General features: G+C 55.2%; 1 protein-coding gene across 2 annotated transcripts in view; it reads left to right on the top strand.

Moving 5' to 3' along the window:
• Positions 1–18728, top strand: part of TBCD (tubulin folding cofactor D) — a 184312-nt gene that overhangs the window by 152008 nt on the left and 13576 nt on the right. For both annotated transcript variants that reach the window (XM_029210935.1, XM_029210934.1), the window contains exons 27-37: positions 2330–2448; positions 3653–3744; positions 4454–4594; positions 7943–8026; positions 8547–8705; positions 8784–8922; positions 10053–10174; positions 12637–12714; positions 15671–15760; positions 16216–16303; positions 17348–17454. In XM_029210935.1, coding sequence (XP_029066768.1) covers positions 2330–2448; positions 3653–3744; positions 4454–4594; positions 7943–8026; positions 8547–8705; positions 8784–8922; positions 10053–10174; positions 12637–12714; positions 15671–15760; positions 16216–16303; positions 17348–17454 — 1219 coding nt within the window. The remainder of the gene's footprint in view (positions 1–2329; positions 2449–3652; positions 3745–4453; positions 4595–7942; positions 8027–8546; positions 8706–8783; positions 8923–10052; positions 10175–12636; positions 12715–15670; positions 15761–16215; positions 16304–17347; positions 17455–18728) is intronic.

Genomic DNA, 18728 nt, shown 5'->3' with positions numbered 1-18728 from the left:
GGTGCCCCTCCCGCTGCAGTGTGGATGGGGCCTGGGGGGGGAGGGAGAGAGCGGGCCCCAGGCCGTGGAGACACCCCCTCCTCCTCAGCCCGTCCCACCCTCGCCTGGCGCCCAGAGGGGCTCCCTGCAGGCCACGCCGGGGTCCACTTTCCTGGATGTTACCACTTTACGTGTAGAATCAACTCTTACTTATTTCAGCAGCGTTTGCTTAAATTCTGTTTTTAAGTCAGCTTTCCCCTGTTTTGTCCTTTGGAGGCTCCCGTTACCATGGGGGAGCTCCCTGTCTCTGTGGAGGCCGCTCTTCCACCCCGTCCCTTGGTGCCCGTCCTTCATTATCGGGTGACTGTTTTCCACACTCGTTTCCCAGGCTCTGTCAGCTCGGAGTCGTCTGCTTCTGCTGTCCTGCCCCATCCTCCTGACTTCTCCTTCGAGTCTGTTCATTTAGTGATCACTCCGTTGACTTTTCTGTCTCACTGTAGTGGGTTTTAGAATTTTTGTATGGCCCATGGCAGCGCTTTTCTGGCAAGTGTCCTTCACGTGTTAATACTTCTGCTCTTTTCCTCTTCACGGGAACAGTGTCGGTGTAACTGCCTCACTACACGTCATTGCATCAGTTGGGTTTTCCAGGACCACCTCTAAGCTGGAGTTTATCTCACACATCACATGGTCCTGTTTGTAGGGTCTAGTTCTCAAGAGTGTTAGTTTTGTATGAAGAAGCTTCATATTCACATGTTATGTGGCCCCGTAGCTTTCCTTTATACCATTTTATAGAACATGCACTACAGTTACTTCAAAAGTAAAACACTTTAAAAATTATCGTAAGTGTAGAAGAATGATGAGTGCAATAGTCTAAACCTACTTTCTGTGAATTTTTTCAAAAATAAGAAAATATTTTATAATTTGATCTTCTGACAGACTTTCCAAATTAATGATGTTACACTATGTTCCTTTACTATAGGCAATTTTACATAAAGAGACAGAATGCACAGTTGGTCTTCTGTATCTGCGGGTTCCACATCCAGAAAGTTCCAAAAAGTAAAATTTGAATTTTCTGTGTAGGCACCTGTTTGCATAACACTGACATAATATTTACAGCGATTGACACAGCACTGGCATTGTGTTGAGTATCACACGTCACCAAAGATGATTTAAAGCGTATGGGAAGTGTGCGTGGGTTATATGCAAACACTGCGCCATTTTATAAAAGAGACTTGAGCGTCTGTGGAGTTTGGTTTCCTCAGGGGGTTCTGGAACCAGTCCCCCTTGGATGTTGAGGGACTACTGTAATGTTACTTTATATTAAATTGGGATGATCAAGTCATATTTTATTTTTTGCCTAAGAAAAGGGTAACATGTCATGTCACTCTGACTATAAAAACAAAGGACATTCTGAAATTAACATGTTATTGTTAAAACTCAAGTGAGTTGTAGAGAAGGATTTTCGTGCTGCTGCCAAAGTGTGTTAAGTTCCACCAAAGATATCACCTTAGTGTACGTACAAGTGGAGTTCCAGTTTTTTTTCCTATCCTAATATATGAGGATGTAAGGTTTTCACATTCACATTACAGAAGTCATGCTTCGTTGAAATGTAAGCATATGTGATAACAGGAATCTCTTCGGTTGTGGTAGGTAACAGAGTATAAGGGTGTCTGGCCTTTCTTGACTTTCTGAGCTGCGTTTTCAGAGAACAGATCTGGTTTTTCCACTTCACTTCCTAGAATTCTTGAATCACGCCCTGGACTTTCAGGGCCCTCTTTCCCATTTCTCCCTCTCACAACCTCTGTTCCAGGTACTCTTGCAGTTCCCATGACGGGCTTTTTCCTGTGTGGGAAGGTCTGTTTTCCCCGCCCTGTGCTCTCACTCAGCCTGGCTGACTGCTGTGCCTGTTTCTGCCCAACCAGCCTTGGGTGTCTTGTGCAGAGCAGTCCCTGCTGTGTCCGAGCGCTGAGCCCTGGGGGTCCAGCTTGGAACCACGTTTGCTCTCAGTCTTTGAGGAAGTATCCTCGTTTCTGAGGAAGGCATTTGTGTTCTCAGTGAATAAAAAATGAAAATTTGACTGTTGACTACCGTTAAACTGTCTTGGCTTTATTTTCCCAGGAGTGAAATCATGTATTAAAATGCTTACGAAAACCTTAAAACCACCCAATAAGTACTCTTTTCTTCAATCTGTTTTGATTTACACCACTTTGAAAATACATCTACTTTAGGAGCCTAAGTAGCTCCTCCCTTCTTCCTTCAGCACTGTTTGCTTGTGTTCTGGAACGTATGTGAAGAATGTGTCTTGTGGATAATGGACAACAGTGGTCACCTTCTGGTTCCATCTTTTCAGAGGAGCTGGTAAAGCAGTATCTCGCCGAACTTCAGAGCCCTGAGGAGATGGCTCGCTGTGGCTTCGCCCTGGCCTTGGGTGCCCTGCCGGCCTTTGTCCTGAAGGGCCGGCTCCGGCAGGTGAGGCTGGCCTGAGCATGGCGGGGTGTCGTGTGAGACCCAAGCGGGGTTTGTGGGCGGAAGGAATTCCTGAAAGCCAGCACGTGTGTGCACAAGAAAGGGGATGGGAGCACCGGGGGCAGCAGGTGGTCTTTGAGAGCCCAGTTAATGTTCTCACCTGAAGGAAACTCAGGATTGCTGACTCCCAGGCTGGTTAGGGAGCTGCGGCCTCCGTGGAAACACACCTGGCCTTTACTTGTCTGTGGTGCATCATCCAGTGTTTTCTGCGTTAAGAACGAATGTCTCCAGCCTTGTCTGGAAATGCTGGCCTCCCCTGTGGCCGTGGTGAAGGGCGCTGGGTCTCCCACCCCAGGACTCCTCCCTGGGGAGCTGCCCTTTCTCCCCAGCACTGGGCCCTGTGTTTCTGGCATGGCCGGGGGCAGAGGGGTTCTCCCTTGAGCTCCACCGTCCTTGGCCTGTCTCCTTTCAGGGGTGATCTATCAACTCTCCTGACACCCCAACTTGGGTCCTGAGCTCCGGGAGAGTGGGTGGCAGAGTCAGACCCTGGAGACCCAGCTGGCCTCAGCCCACCAAACTCTTATGCTTGCGCTCCCCTCTCCCTTAACTCAGACATCAGTCATGGTCCTGCCAGCCCACCTCCCAGATGTCGCTGCTGCCAAGTGCCTGGCGCACACATGCCCCTCACCTATATCACCTGCCCCTGCCTGGGACACCTTAGGATCTGAGGCACTAGACCAACTTACGTACGGAGAGTGGGGACAGACCATCCAAAGCCTGCTCTGGGGCTTATCTGTTTGAAACACCTGGCTTTTAGAACTGAACTGTCCATGGGAGAAGTAACTGGTGGAGATGTGAGAAGCCAGGTGCTTTGTGTGCACTGTGCTTCAGCTCCAAGTCGGGGGCAGAAGGGGATGCTGGCCGTGAGTGCAGGGTCTTGCCCCTGAGGAGGAGGCAGATCTGCAGAGGCTGCCTGGGTGCCAGGGGGTGGGGTGGGGGTGGGAGCCCAGCAGTGGGAAGGGTTGGAGGCAACCCCCTCTCCTCGCACCGTGTGTTCTTTGGGGTGCATGGCCCACCCGGACGGCCACCGGCCGCGCTGTGCTGCATTCTGGGAGCAGCAGGGCACCAGGCCAGGTCTCCACTTGCATGAAAAGTACATTCATCTTGAGGCTAACAGTTCTGTTGATGACCTGTCATTGCTTTTCAGGTTCTAGCAGGCTTGAGGGCTGTTACCCACATTTCTCCCGAGGACGTGAGCTTTGCCGAGTCCAGGCGGGATGCTTTGAAGGCAATTTCTAGGTGAGCCCCACAGGTTTTCCTCCCCAAAGTCGCTGTTCTCTCAGAAGCCAGTGACGGAGCATGAAGGGACGTTCACGGCAGTTTTTGTGAGAAGCCCAGTCTTGGGGGCTGAATCTACTTTGAGGCAAATGTTATTTTTTATTTTCTAGTGTCTTCTCTCTTCAGAGGATTGTTCAAGAACATTTCAACTCATAGAGGATCGTTACAGTTTTGTCATAATGAATATTAAACCTGTAGCGTGCTTATCTCTGTGCTTTGGGGACACTGGACCTGCTCAGGGACTGGGGCTGAGCTTTCCACTCGAGACTGCGGCCCCCAGGACGGGGAGTGGCACATGTGGAGGGAACGCTGATGCTAGTCACACACGCACACATCGGGAAGGGGCCACCCTTTCTCTCCCCACGAGCCCGGGTGGAGCCCCTTCTGCAGGATGGTGGGTAGGAGGGGCCAGCCACAGACACCACCACCCCCATCCACCCCGTGCACCCTGAAACTGTAGACACTAGAAATGTGATTTGGAGAAGAGCGTCACTCAGCTTTACGTCAGTGTGGGAGGAACTTGGGGATTCTGAGTCTGCCTCCGAGTTATGGGCCTGTTCAGAGGTCATCCTGTCAGGAAAGACACATCAGGCCAAAATGATGAGAGAGACAGGAGAACTTGCATGGGATCTGCAGACATTAGCTGTGTTTCCCATGTTTTTAATTTCAGGATTTGCCAGACTGTCGGTGTGCAAGCAGAAGGGACTCCAGACGAGGTTGTGTGCAGAGAGGACGTTGCCCAGGTTTACTGCACGTTGCTGGGCTGTCTGAGCGATTACACCACCGACAGCCGCGGGGACGTGGGCGCATGGTGAGGCGGACGCGTTATCCTCACCCCCTGCTCCTCTCAGAATGTCCCGCCGAGGCCAGAGATGGGGCGTTCATGCTGCTGCCCTGGCCCCAGCCTGGACCCTTTATTCCCAGGGCAGCCAGGGTTTCTGTCCCAGTCTCTTGTTTGTGCATCCTCCTCTTTTTTTTTTTTTTTTTTTTAATATTTATTTATTTATTTTATTTTTTGGCTGTGTTGGGTCTTAGTTGCAGCATGTGGGATCTTTTGTTGCAGCGTGGGCTTCTCTCTAGTTGTGGCTCTCATGCTCAGTACTTGCGGTGTGCGGGCTTAGTTGCCCTGCGGCATGTGGGATCTTAGTTCCTTGACCAGGGATCGAACCTGCGTCCCCTGCATTGGAAGGTGGATTCTTAACCACTGGACCACCAGGGAAGTCCTGTCCTACTCTTCACTGGAAAAAAAAAAAATTAACTTCATAAAATACAAACATTGTTGTGTCTCCCTCGTCTAAGCCCCAGTTGTCTGGTCTCCAGTTTTACCTAATAAAGTTCATGCAAAGCCCCCACGCAACTGTTTAAAGCAGGAAGGATCTGAAACCATTTTGGGGAAGGGGAGTAGGGAGCACCTGGGTTCTCTAGGAATCCCATTGTATATCATCATCTTGGCTCCTGCCTGATTGGGAAAAAGACTTGAGGTGCACAGATTTCAGTCTTGGGAGGAGCCCTTCAGTTGCTTGTTGACCTGAAGGAGGCCTGTGTCATTGTCAGCCGAGCATGGGGAAGATGCTCACGCTGCTGTGCTCGGATCCCTGCCTGGATTCGCTTGTATTTCCTTTCCAAGGTTTCAAAAGTACTTTTCTGTTTACTAGAAATAAGAGACCAAGTTGCCATTTTGGAGAAGCTGAGAGGTTCTCCTACAGCTTATGTTGGAACCTCTTCTAAGTGTTTTTATTCACATTCTCTCCTTCAAGACCCCCCTGTAAACATGGCTTGTGACGAGGGGTTCACTGTGGGCCGAGCACCAGGTGAGCTGTCGCTGACATTGAGAGGAAGTGGTTTGTTTATTACAACGATGCGAAAAGAAGTTAGCTTTAATTTCGTCTTGTATTTTCATTAATAACATTCCTGGTTGGGTTTTTCCCCCTTCTCTGTGTCTGCTGGCCTTTCCTGCCTCTTCATCCACCAGGAGTGTTCCCTTATCTCACCTGCTGCTTTCCTTTCCTTCTTCTGTCCTGAGATGGCATTTGGGGCACGGCTCCCGTGGGGGCCTGAGGACTGTGCACGTGTCTGCACAGCGTATCCAGAACCCCGGGGTCCTCCCAGACAATGGGAGCATGGGGGTGCTCAAGGGGGCCACAGCACCTCCCCGGGCCCATGTCCTCAGGGAGGCCCCAGCACGGCCACCTGAGCCCTTTGTTGCCCTGTCCTCGGTGGGACGAGGCCGTGGCAGCCGTGCCTTTTAGGGTCTGTGCCGGTAAAGATGCTCTGACCACAGCCGGGGCTCATGTGTCTGCCCTGGACACTGAGCCACTCTTCCTGGTTCTTTGCATGGCATGTGGCTCTAGAGTGGCTCCTGGACACTGGTAGGGTTCTGCTTCATCCTCCCAGAGGGCGCTGGTGGCCTCGCAGCAGGCAGCGGGCCCACTTTGAGTACAGCGCCGCGGTCTCCGCCTCACCCGATACGGGCGGCCACTCAGGTTCTGCTGTGCTGCCTGCGTGGTGGAGTTGTGGGTGGTGGTCCTCTGTGAACGTGGGGGCCCCTTCTCAGGCCCCTTTAAGGGGAGCCCTTTACTCTCTGACCCTGGTTGCACAGTTCAAGCCGGAAGGGCAGTGGGTTTTCATTGGTGTTACAGTTGCCACCGTGGCTGCCCCCAGAGCATGCGGAACATAAAGTGAACAGAGGAGGTCCAGCCAGTGCTGTGCACATGCAGGGGTCCCCTCTGTGAATCTTTAATTCCAGAGGTTTATCTGAGCTCTGCAGTGTTGAGTCCTTTTCCAGAGATCCTAATTCTCTGTAGAAAGTCTTCATCTTTTCCATTTGTTTTCCATCTTTCTTTTTTTTCTTCAGCGTGTTCCTCGTGGTTACTTTAAAGACTGGCCATTTACTCCAATATCCATGTCATCCATGGGTCTATTTCTGTCGTCTTCTCTCTCATTATTGTTAACACTTGGTCTTTTTTTTTTTTTTTTTTTAACATTCCTTGTAACTTTTAACTAAATCCAGATATTGTGAGTTCAAAATTGCAGAGATTTGGGGTTGTGTAATTTCCTTGCAGCAAGATTTAAGTTTCCTTTTGTCAGGCCCCCTATTGTGTGGGTGGGTCACCTGCTGTCCTCAGGGCTGGGGTTGGCTGGCCCTTCTCCTGCCCACACCCATAGCTCTGACTGAGGGGCTTCCCAGGGCCCTTCTCCTGCACATGTGCCCCCCCAGCAGCCGGCTTCTGGGATTTGGGACCCTCACCCTGTGCTTGTCCAGTTAGGAGCTGGTGAGGGCCCCAGGGGCGTGTGCTGCAGGCTTTAGCCGCTGCTGTTTCCTCTCATCGGCCGTCCCCTGTAGTGCTGTGCCCGTGGGCGCTGGGGGTCCAGGGGGGATGCTCTGTCCTCCCTCCGTCTACGCCGACCCACCCTGGCACCTCCAGAGGGTCGTGCGTGTTGTGTCCTGAGCAGCAGCTGGCTGGCGGCTGTACCTTGGTGTCTGAGCCTGCCCAGCTCCCTCGGCCCCGGCCTGTGTCCGTCTCATGCCTCCGAGCACCACCGCACCTGCACTCAGTGCTCTGGCTGCTGGGCCCCTCCGGGGCCGGGGCCTCTGTCCGTGCAGACCCGAACAGCGCAGACTATCTCCCACGTGGTGCGCACTCCTTGGCGGGAGGGTGGGTGCCCCAGGCGTACAGGACCTGCCGGCCCCGGCGGCGGGGAGGCAGCGTCTGTGGTCCCCGTTGCCCAGCGTGTCTGACCTGGGTTGAGCGTTCTTTGTCCCAAGTTTGAAATGACGCTGTTTCATTCTGAGCAAACACGAGCTGCTCTCCATCCCTCCCTCGAAAAGCCCTCAAGAGTGTTTCTGCGGGAAAACCTTTGTAGAGTGGGTATATTTCGTGTTGAAAGGTTCATGGGAAAGTCAGCATTGTTTCTGTGTGTGCACTTGTGAGAGAGTTTGCTGGGACCTGGCCGTTAGTCTTCAGGTGTCAAACAGGTGTCTTTGTTCAAGGTAATGTGTGAGAGAAATATTTCTGGAGGAAGGGCTGCCGGCGGCCTTTGTCGAGCCTCCTACGTGTTTCTTGCCCTGGGTTGAGGGTGTCTGAACCCGACCACGCAGAGTGGCTGATGGTCACATAGCTCCGGGGGCAGGAAGCCTCACCCCTCCATGTCTCTGCAGGGTCCGCGAGGCCGCCATGACGAGTCTTATGGACCTGACTCTTCTGCTGGCAAGGGACCAGCCAGAGCTGATCGAGGCCCCGGTGTGAGTGTGTTCTCCCGCCGCGTGGAGAGGGTCTGCCCGGGTCCTCCCTCCTGACACCACAGCCCCTGCTCCTGGCTAGGCCTCCCTCAGGGTCCAGGCCTGTTGCAGGACAGCCAGCTTCCTGGCTCAGGACCCCTGTGCCGAGCGCCTGCTGCTGCTGGGGACTGGCCATCCTGTCCCCCATTGGTTCCCTGGACACCGGGCTGCCTCTGGGTACCTTGCTGGCCTGGTATCACCATGCCCCTTCTGTTGCCGAGACCCCTGAGGAGACCCGGGCGTTGTTTCCTCAGCACCACCACCCCGACCTCCTCCTCTGGCTGCAGGCCCCCCATCCTCCCATTGCTTCCGCCTCTTCTCACACACCAGTCAACCGGTAGCCCCATCAGTCTTCACTGCTTCCACTCTAGAACTCCCACTTAGGCTTCTGGGCTGTCAGGTCCTGTTCCCACCCGCAGCCAGGGTGGCGCGTGCGCCCACTCTCACGTCCCAGCCGAGCTAGCCCTCCGCTATTGGTTTGTAGCTGCCAGCAGGTCATGTGCCGCTTAGCCCAGCAGGCGAGTGAGAAGATCGACCGGTTCCGGGCGCACGCAGCCCGTGTGTTCCTGGCGCTGCTCCACTGGGACGGCCCCGCCATCCCCCATGTGCCCCACCGGCAGGAGCTGGAGAGGCTTTTCCCCAGGTACTGGTGCTGAGTTCCCGGTGGGGCAGCTCTGTTCCCAGCGGGGCGGCCCCTCTAGCTCGTGCTTCTGTCTTGCAGGTCCGCTGTGGCCTCTGTGAACTGGGGCGCGCCATCGCAGGCCTTCCCTCGCGTGGCCCGGCTCCTGGGGCTGCCTGCTTACCGCTACCACGTGCTGCTGGGGCTGGCCGTGTCCGTGGGTGGCCTGACCGAGTCCACGGTGAGCAGGCGCCTCAGTGGGCCTTCCCGAGAGGGAGCACTGCCTCCTTCCTTCCTTCCACCCTTCCTTCAGGAGCCTCTGCTGGGGCTCAGTGCGCCTGTGGGGCAGGTGGGGGGCGGGCGTTACCCCGATCCACTGGACAGCGAGTGGGGCCTGAGCGCAGCGGCAGGGAAACTGCAGGTGCAGGCGCGTGCAGGTCCTGTGCTCCCGGGCTTTTTCGCCGGCCTCGATTCACCCTCCCTGCACATCAAGCGCCCCGCGGTTCCCCAACCTGTCTCTCCAGGTTCCTGTTCCCTGTTTGTGCATTTTCGTGGTGGTTCGTTGTGTTTTCCCTGTTCTGTTGTGTCGTCTCCCCTGCGTGGGCCCCTCCCTCTCCCTCTCGCCTCTCATTGCTCCCTGGGCCCTGATTTGGTGTTTCCTGAACCGGGGGATTCGTGGTTTTCGTCACTTCTGGAAAGTTCTCCACCGTCCTCATTCCTGCCCACAGTCCATCCTCTCCGCCTTCACACTTCTTTTCAAATTACTGCAGTTTCTGCAGTTCTGTGTAGCCTGCTCGTTCCCTCCCACTGTTGCATGTTTTGGTGTTTCGGTAATCGTATCTTCGTTACCATTCAGTTTGTTCTGAAATCTGTTTCTCGTGCTTTTCCATCACACGCTCATCTTTGTGACTGCATTTCTCTGTAATAACACAACATCCTCCTACATTCTGTGTCATGTGATCCAGTGTCTGCTGTCAGAGGGAGGCCTGCATCTGCTTTCTTGCTCTGTAGACTCCTTCGTGAGGACCCATCAGTTGGGTGTTGGTTGTGCGATGGTGTTAGCTGTTGACCCGAGGGGAGGTGCCTTTGCTTTTGCTCCCCAGCAGCGGTGGTCGCCCAGATACCGCACCTCTAAGGAGTCCAAATTTAGCAACAGCATGTGAAGGCTTGGGTTGTGCTGTTGCGTCCAGAGCTGCATTTCCGATTCGGGTGTCTGCACTGTGGCCGCGCTCATGCCCGGCCCGGACAGGCTCTGAGGGAACCTGACGCTCTGTAGTGGATGTTTTGAGTCTGTCACCGCGGCCAGCCCTGGGGCAGGGGGTGCCAGGAGTGGGGTGGTCTTGTCCCTCTTACAAGAATGCTGTATTACAGGTCAGGTACTCAACACAGGGCCTCTTTGAGTACATGAAGGGGATTCAGAATGACCCGCAAGCCCTTGAAGTCTTCACTGGGACCCTTCTGCAGGTCTTTGAGGACAGCCTTCTGAACGACAGGTGAGTGGTGGTGCTGTTCACAGTGGTTTCTTAGATCCCCAGGGTCTCATTTCCCAGCAGGGCTCTGAGGGGAGATAGGGTGGGCCCAGGTGAGGAACGTGGGCCCAGCCAGGCGAGGGCATGACCAGAGTCACCTCCCGGGCCCCTCGCAGCCTGCACTCTGGGCCGGTTGTGTACGTTGGAAGTAAAGTGACAGGGGCTGTGAGCAGGAGAGCTCGTGTGGCTCTGGCCTGTGGTGCTCCCTGGTCATGCACACTGACATGTCAGTGCCACTGTTCAGACACGTGGTTCACACACAACCACGACCATCGAGAAGATGAGATCTCAGCCTGCCAGGATTGGAACGTGACCTGTTTTCTAAATGTTTTTGCTGTAGCATTTTGTTAACTGCTTTTCCAAGAAGATGGAGTGTAGACCCAAAAGCCCTACCTCAGAATTGGGGATGTTTCCTGCACCTTCTGAGAGGGCTGTTCCTGGACTCCGTTCTCAACTGTCCCAGAGCATCTGGGCCCCCGGTTACCACCGCACGGCTGCAGGTCCCCTCATGCAGGCCCTTGTCCTGTCCCTGGGAAGCACAGAGAGCTCTCAGCAAACAGACACTCAGGCCATTGCTCTCTGCTCTTTCCGCGAGCAGCTGTCTGGAGGCGTAGAAGACATCTAACAAAGCACACGTAAAGTGTACAGTCTGAGAAGTTTTGACTCATGTCAGCAACCATAAAAACAAGACACTGAGCACATCTGTCACCCACAGTTGCCTCCTGCCCCTTCTAACCCCACCCCCCCCCAGGGTCCCCCAGCCCCAAGGCAGCCACTGATCTTTCTGTCACTGTAGCTTAGTTGGCGTTTTCTAGAACGTTACTTAGGTGGGATCATGCAGTGTGTGCCCTTTTAGCGTCTGGCTTCTCGGATGCAGCATGTTTCTTTTAGAGTCACCCTTTTTAGTGCTGAGTTATGTTCTGTTGTGTGGGTACATCACAATGTCTGTTTACCTGTGGATAGGCACTGGGGTTGCTTCCAGGTTGAGGCAGCTGCAGGTGAAGCTGTGATGAACATTCATACACAAGCCTTCATGTGGAATTGTCTTTCCTTTGCTCTTGGGTGAATGCTAAGGAGTAGACTGGCTGGGGTCACAGGGCGGGTGAATATTTAAAACTGCCAGACTGTTTTCTGAAGTGGCTGCACCGTTTCCTGCTCACGGCCTCTGAGAGTTCTGGGGGCCCACGTCCTCACGATGGCTGGCGTGGTCGGTCCTTTTCATTTTAGCCGATCCAAGGGGGTGTGGTTTCTCCTCGTGGCTGTAATTTGAGTTTCCCTCCTGGCTGAGGGTGCTGGGCACCTTCTCGGGTGCTTGCTGGTTGTCTGCATAGCCTCTTTGGTCAGGTATCTGTTCAGATTTTTGCTCATTTTTAAACTGGGTGCTTCTTTTTTACCTTGCTGCCGGGTTTTGAGATTTTCTTATACGTACTGGACAGGTCCTTTGTGAGACGTGATTTGCAGATGTTTCCTCCCAGCCTCTAGCTTGTCTTCCACACTCTTAACAGTCTCTCTGTTAAGAACAAATATTTTACATCTTGATAAACTTGTTTGTACTCTTGTTGTTCTATGGATTGTGTTTTCTGTGTCATATCTAAGAAATTTCTGCCTACTTCAAGGCTACAAAGACTTTCTCTTACGTTTTCTCCTAGAAGTTTCATAGTTTGAGTGTTCCATTCAGACCTCAGGTCCGTTTGGGGTTGGTTTCTGTGTGATGCAAGCTACAGGTCCAGGTCTGTGTCCTGGTTTTGCCTGTGGACGCCCAGTTTCTCCACGTGTGGGAAAGGCTGACCTTCCCACTGCGTTGCTTTGGCATCATTGTCAGAAATTGTGGATGTGCAGCCCAGTTTGGGACTTTTCTCTTCCTTGATGTGTTTGCTTGTCTTCATACCAGGATCACACGGTTTTGATCACTTGAGCTTTGCCACAATAATTATTATTTTTTTAAATATTTATTTATTTATTTAGGCTGTGCCGGGTCTTTAGTTGTGGCCCCGTGGGATCTTCGTTGTGACGTGCGGACTTCTCAGTTGTGGCATGCAAACTCTTAGTTGTGGCATGCATGCGGGATCTAGTTCCCTGACCAGAGATGGAACCCACCCTCCTGTATTGGGAGTGCGGAATCTTACCCACTGGACCACCAGGGAAGTCCCTGCCACAGTTATTTAAATTGAGCAGTATTGGCCCTCCAGCTTCGTCCTTTCTTCCTGTAGCTGTTTGGGCTCTTCTTCATCCTTTGTGTTTCCATATAAACTTTAGAATTGGCTTGTCATTTTCCGCACACATCCTGCCAGGATTTTGGTTGGGGTTGAGTTGATGGCCGTCCAGGGAGTGCCCTTGTCTCAGCAGCACTGACCTTCCTACGTGCCCAGGTCCTCCCTTCTGCTGGGTTCTGGCACCTGGCGTCTCACACGTGTCTTCCCTCCCAGGGTGTCTGTGCCGCTGCTAAAGATGCTGGACCAGATGCTAGCCAACGGCTGCTTCGCCATCTTCACCGCCGAGGAGAAGTGAGTGTTCAGAGAATAGCTGGTGAGATCCAGAAATCCGGCTTCTAGAAGATAGCTTTCTAGTATGTTCAGGGTCAGTTTTTATACACAGTGTAAGTGCCACCAAGAAGCATTGGCTGCTCCCACATGGGGGTGGGGGCCCCTGCTGCAGCCCTGCTGTCCAGGCGGGAAACAGAGCAGGTGAGGCGTCCCCTCTGACGGGGGCCTGCAGTCAGGGCAGTTACGGACGGCGGGCAGGATGGTGAATGGGGATCGCAGAGGGCCGTGATGGTCACGGTGCTGGGATCTGGTCCAGGTGGAGAGCCCACCTCAGACAGGCCGGGTGGGTGTGGATGCAGGGAGTGGGTCTGAGAGGCCGCTTCCCTCCTCTGCTGTGTTCAGGGCTCCTCATGTGCCGAGCACAGGTACACTGCAGCCGCTTCATCGGCCTCCCTGTTTGAGGCTCTGGTGCCTTGGTGGTGACAGTCGTTGTGTGTCATCTTTCTGTGGGTTCTTCCCCAGTCTGGGGCTGTGTCCTTGCACTGATCAGGGCTTGGGTGAATCCTTGGGGGCCCTCTTCCCTGCAAACCAAAAACTCAGGGTGGCACCAGGTTCTGCCCAGGTACCCTCCATGTCCCCTCCGCAGGCAGGAAGCTGGGCAGTTGCAGGCTCACCTCCTTTGCCTCCCAGGCCTCAGTGGTCACCATCCTTTGCAGCCTGCTGTCTAGTGAGTTTTGTTCACTTTTAGTTCTTCCAGGTGGGAGTGAGATCTGGTCCCTGTCGTTACGTCTTTGCTGAGATGCTCAAACGCTCTTTTAACTGAATAACATCAAAGCGTTTCCCCTTTAATTTGCCGACGGTACATCACAGCCTGTTTCTTATACCTACTGTCAGAGCAACTTGTGCATTCACGGGATACGCCCCATGGTTGTGGGATGTGATCCTTTTATACATTGTATGACTGTGCTTACTAAATATTCTGTTTCAGATCTTAACCTATTTTCCTGGTTTGAAAATTTCAAAATAAAATGGTAGGAGAAAATAGTACCCCAAGTGTCAGGCTCACCTCCTGCAGCGGGGGGTCATGGGCACTCCAGCTGCTGCTGCTGCTGGAGGGGAGTCTCGGGGTCCAGGAAAGGGGGTGCTGCTGTGCAGGAGACATGGGATCCGGGGAGCTGGAGGGAGCAGTGGGCCCCTGTGCATGTCGCCGAACACCACCGGTTGCAGATCAGTGTGGGTGTGAGGGGATGAGGCAGCCAAGGGTGACTGTGGGCTTCCTGGACTGGCCACTGGAAGGGGGCAGTTGTTCTCAGACAGGAAGGCTGGATGGAGTCGGTGTGGACCAGAGAGGCCTGGAGGTCCAGTTGGAAGGCTGTCCTAGCAGGTCAGGCTGCTGTAACAGAAATACCACAGCCCAGGCAGTTAAACACCAGAAACTCATCCCTCCCGATGCTGGAGGCTGAATGTCCGAGATCAGCACAGGGACGCAGTCTCGCTGTGTCTTCCCATGGCAGAAAGACCACCTCTTGTGTCTCCTCTTTGCAGGGCACTGATCCCACTGTGGGTTCCATGTCATGTTCTAATCGCCTCCCAAGGCCCCACCTCCTAACACTCTCATGTTCCAGATTAGAGCTTCAATGTAGGAATCTTGGGGACACAAACATTCAGTTCATAGCAGAGATGTTTGGTTTAAGATGCTTGTTAGATCTCGTCCAGAGGAGATGGATCTTCCAGGCTGGAACTCGGTGGAATGTCCTCAGAAAATGGGTGGTATGTGGTCCCATGAGGCCACCAGGGGGTCAGGTGTAGACAGGTGGCCAGGGGAGGTGTGTAGACAGAAGTGCTGTGACAGAGCTGTAGGGGTGCCCCATCGTTAGGGAGACGGGGAGCAGAGGGGAAGTAGATCTACCAGGAAGAAGGTGAGGCGGAGGGGCAGTCACAGGGGTCGTCGATGATGTGTGCCGAGTGGTCACGTCGGCTGAGGACAGGAGTGACCACGGCCTTCAGCGACCTGGTGGTCACTTGGTCCCTGACAGGCATTTCAGTGAGCTGTGGGGAGAAGCCGGTTGGATCAGGGAGGGGTGGGGCTGGTGGGCGGGCCGGCTGAGAGGACAGTGGTGCCACGTGGATGGCAGGTGGCAGGGGTGCCACTGGGGGGCTGAGTCTCCTTTAGCCTGAGAAGACGGGAGAGTCTCCCTGGGACCACTTCTGGTCAGGGGAGCTGCTGTCACAGGCTGACCCTGAAATGGCCACCATGGGCGGCTGCCTTCTGCCTGCCTAGGGCGGGAGGTCTGTCCTGCGCCCTCATGCGGGAGTCTGGTGAGATAAGGCTCTGCCCCCAGCCATATCCCAGGTCACCTGGCCAGTAGATGGGAAGAGGGAGCGTGGGGCCACTCAGACCACTGTACCTCAGCCCTCGTCGTATGGCCAGAATTGGCCTGGGGCTGCGGTTCCGCAGGAGAGGAGCATGTTCATCTCACGGGGACTCACGCTGGTTGTGGCCACCGTGGCGCCATGTTCTCCTCGGCCAAGCAGAGCCGGGGAGGATGCCTCCAGTCCCTCCCTGACCCTCCAAGGACCTGGACCTGGAAGTGAGTGAGTGGGGCCTGGTCACGATTCGGTCGTCCTCTTTTGATCTTGGGTTGAGCCTGGCGCTGACACGGCACATGTTGGCTGGGCTTGCAGCGGGGGCCGAGTTCTGGGTGTTCCTGTTACGTCGAGGCCCCACCAGGGGTCAGCCTGCCCTCCTGTTGAGGGGCCGTGAGGCCGGGGAGGTGCCGCGGGGAAGGTGGTTTGTTGAGTACGCAAGACAGCGGGTGTCTGTCCCTGCTGCACTTGCAAAGGAGCCAGTTACATGCCCTGGTGTTGACGTGCCCTGGTGCATGTCCCCAGGGGCGAGGCTTCTCCTCCTCGGGGGTGGCCGCCATCATCAGATGTTCCCTGGAAGCCCACCTCTGGGTCCTGTGCTTCCTTCCAGCCACCCCTTCTGTGTGAAGCTGCTCGCGCTTTGTAAGGAGGAGATCAAGAAGTCCAAAGACGTCCAGAAACTGAGGTCCAGCATCGCGGTGTGAGTTCCAAGTAACTCACTGAGGTGGTAAAGGGAGGGGCCGGCCCAGCAGCCGAGAGCGCGGGGTCGGGGGCGTTCTGATGTCAGAGTGAGAGGCGGGTGGCCCTGGTCACGCCAACCGGTGTTCCTGGTGGAGCAGGTGGGCCCGGCCACAGCCTGCCCACCCTTGGACCAGCCTCCCAGACAGGTCAGGGAGTGTTCTCATAGAAAAAGCCCCGATTCCCCGACACTCTGGAGATCTGGATGCCCCCACTTGCGGGGAGAAAGTGGACGTGAACCCAGGGCTGCCTCCCCAGTGGAACAGCCCTGAGGCCTGGGGGTCACCATGGGCAGCACCTGGGGGGCCTCCCAGGTCCCACGCAGACTGGCAGGCCCCCCAGTGAAGTGAAGGTGTGGGGTATCCAGGCAGCAGGCGTGGGCGGGGGTCAGCTCACCAGAGTGCGGGGTCCCCACAGGTTCTGTGGGCTGGTGCAGTTCCCCGGAGACGTGAGGAGGAAGGTCCTCCTGCAGCTCTTCCTCCTGCTCTGCCACCCTTTCCCCGTGGTGAGTGTCTGCAGCTCCAGGCCCCACTCGGGGCCGGCATCCTGGCCTGCACATTGGCGCCGGATGGGATGCTTCCTGGTGTTGGCACAAGCGGACCTTGATGGGGGGCGGGTCCTCATCAGGGTGGGCGGGGCATACTGTGCCTGTGGATACGGCAGCTGCAGTGTGATGGTTGAGCCTGGCCCCTAGGGGCGAAGGGCCTGGGGCCAAATGTGCCCCTGGAGCCCCGGGGAGTGAGCCCAGGCGCCAGGGAAACACCCGACGCTGGCTGGGACCCCTGCCCCCTGGGAACCTGGCCGCAGGTGCACCCAGGTGCCCTGCCACGGGGTGGGTGGGTGGGGAGTTTCAGCCCATTGGGGTCCTGCAGGCTCTGGCTCAGGGGCTCCTGGAAGGCGCCTACCCCACAGCCCCCACCCCAGGGTCGGGTTTCCCAGGAAGTCTCTTCTTTCCCTTTGGCAGAAGAAATGCTCTTCAGATAACTCAAATGTGACACCTTCTTTAACAGCTAAAGTAACTTTAACTCTCATCTAGCACAGCTGTTTTCAAAGTGGGGTCACTGGACGGCCCTCCCTCCACGATCAGAAATGCAGATTCTCAGGCCTTGACCTGCCAAACCAGGAGCTCTGGGGTTAGGCCTCGGGATTCCGAGAGCACCTGTTCCATGAAATAAGTCCCCCCCCCCCAGGGACAGCTAGAAAAGAAAGCAGGTGAGAGGACTTCTCTGATAAGGTGCAGGTTTTTAATGAAGCATTTTAGTAAGAATGATGCGCCTCCTGATAAGGGCCTCTGGGGGACCACAGGGGAACGGGGCGCCCGGGCTGAGCACATCTCATGGTCACTCATCGGTTGTGGCCACGGTCTCCTGAGCAGCGGTCCAAGGTCAGCTCCTCTTAACTGTCTGCCCGGCGAGCCTTTCCTGTTTTACTTGGACTCTGGGCCCCCAGGAGGTGCCTGGGCCCTCGTCCCTGCTTCCGGGCAGGGTCCCATCAGCTCTGCTCTCTGTCGTGGGCCTTCCCCTCCCACCAACTTGCTCTGTCCCTCCAGATCCGGAAGAGCACAGCCAGCCAGGTGTATGAGATGGTGCTGACCTACGATGTGGTGGCCGCGGACATCCTAGATGAGGTCATGGCTGTGCTCAACTGCACGGCCTGGTGAGCATGGGCCCTTGCCCTCTTCCCGAGTGTGGCGGGTGCAGTGCCAAAGTGAGCGGGACGCCCAGAGCCTGTTTGTGGTCTCTCCTAAAACCCTCCAGAGCAAAGAGGGAAGACGGGCTCCAGCCCTCCACCTCAGCTCTGGGTTTACGAGGAGGCAGTGGTGTCTGTAACCAATCTCTCCTCACCCACGTGTCCGCGTTTCTGTAGCACAGGCTCACTCCTTACACCCAAGAGGGGCTGGGCGGCCAGATGAGGGAGGAGGGGGATCTTCCTGGGGTGTTCAGGCTGGAAGATTTTCAAAGTGAAATTATTTTTTCCCAAATACAATTTTTGTAAGTGAAAAGGTGGGTTGTTCTGAGCACTGATTGGTTAGAGGCTGACTTCCTATTTCTCTGTGGTCGCTTTTCTGTTGATCACGTCACGGCTCTGGGTGCCGGTGGGCGCTGGTGCACCTGTTTCTGCGGTTTATTGGGGTTGAAGTCACTCGAGAATGGCAGCTCCTGCTCCCTGAATTGTGGTGTCAGAAATGCAGGGGAGTGTGTGGCATGGCAGGCAGTTTCTCCCTCCTCGGGGACACGCCACGTGTGTCAGTTGTGGCCCCCAAGGAGCGGAAGGGTGTTGAGTGGCTGCAGCAGGAGCCCCCAGGCCCAGACTTGCTGCAGAGGAGAGCCGTTCACTGGCCTTTGTTCACTCTTGGTGGAAAAGGCCACATGTGAACACATTCAAAAATCAAACAGACGGAGGGAACCAGGAAGAATAAGTTGTCCTCCCTCCCACCCCAGACACCCACTTCCCTCCCAGACAGCCAGGGTCAGCCCTTGCTCCAGGTCGGGTCTCCAGGTTCGTTTCAGGCACAGTTTCCTGCCATCTCTGTTGGCTCCTCAACTCTGAGCTTGGGCGGCAGGTTTGAAAGAGGGGTGTTGAATGGGGGTGGAGGGGGCCGATGGGGAAGCAGGGGAAGGGGTAGCCTGTGAGCATGCGTCCAGCGGACAACACCGAATGATTACAAACACGGGAGTGATGCTTGTCCCATTCCAGGCACTGTGCACACTCACGTGCACACACACTCACAAACGTGCCTATGCACATCCAGGCGCTCGCACGTGCCCCTACAGGGTGACCACCAGCCCCGTTTTGGACACGGGACCAAAGTTCAGAGGTTATTTAGGCAGTGGGCTGCTCAGGCACCAGTGATGAGGGTCCCCCAGGACTGGGTTCTGTCACTGGGGTCAGTGCATTCTGCTTACGCGGGAAAGGATGTACATAACCTA

Source organism: Monodon monoceros, unplaced genomic scaffold (assembly GCF_005190385.1).
Source record: "Monodon monoceros isolate NGI ecotype Baffin Bay Population unplaced genomic scaffold, NGI_Narwhal_1 Super_Scaffold_9, whole genome shotgun sequence".
In the NCBI taxonomy this organism is placed as follows: Eukaryota; Metazoa; Chordata; class Mammalia; order Artiodactyla; family Monodontidae; genus Monodon; species Monodon monoceros.
Note: the sequence above shows the minus strand (reverse complement) of the source record. Positions and strands in the feature narration are given on the sequence as shown.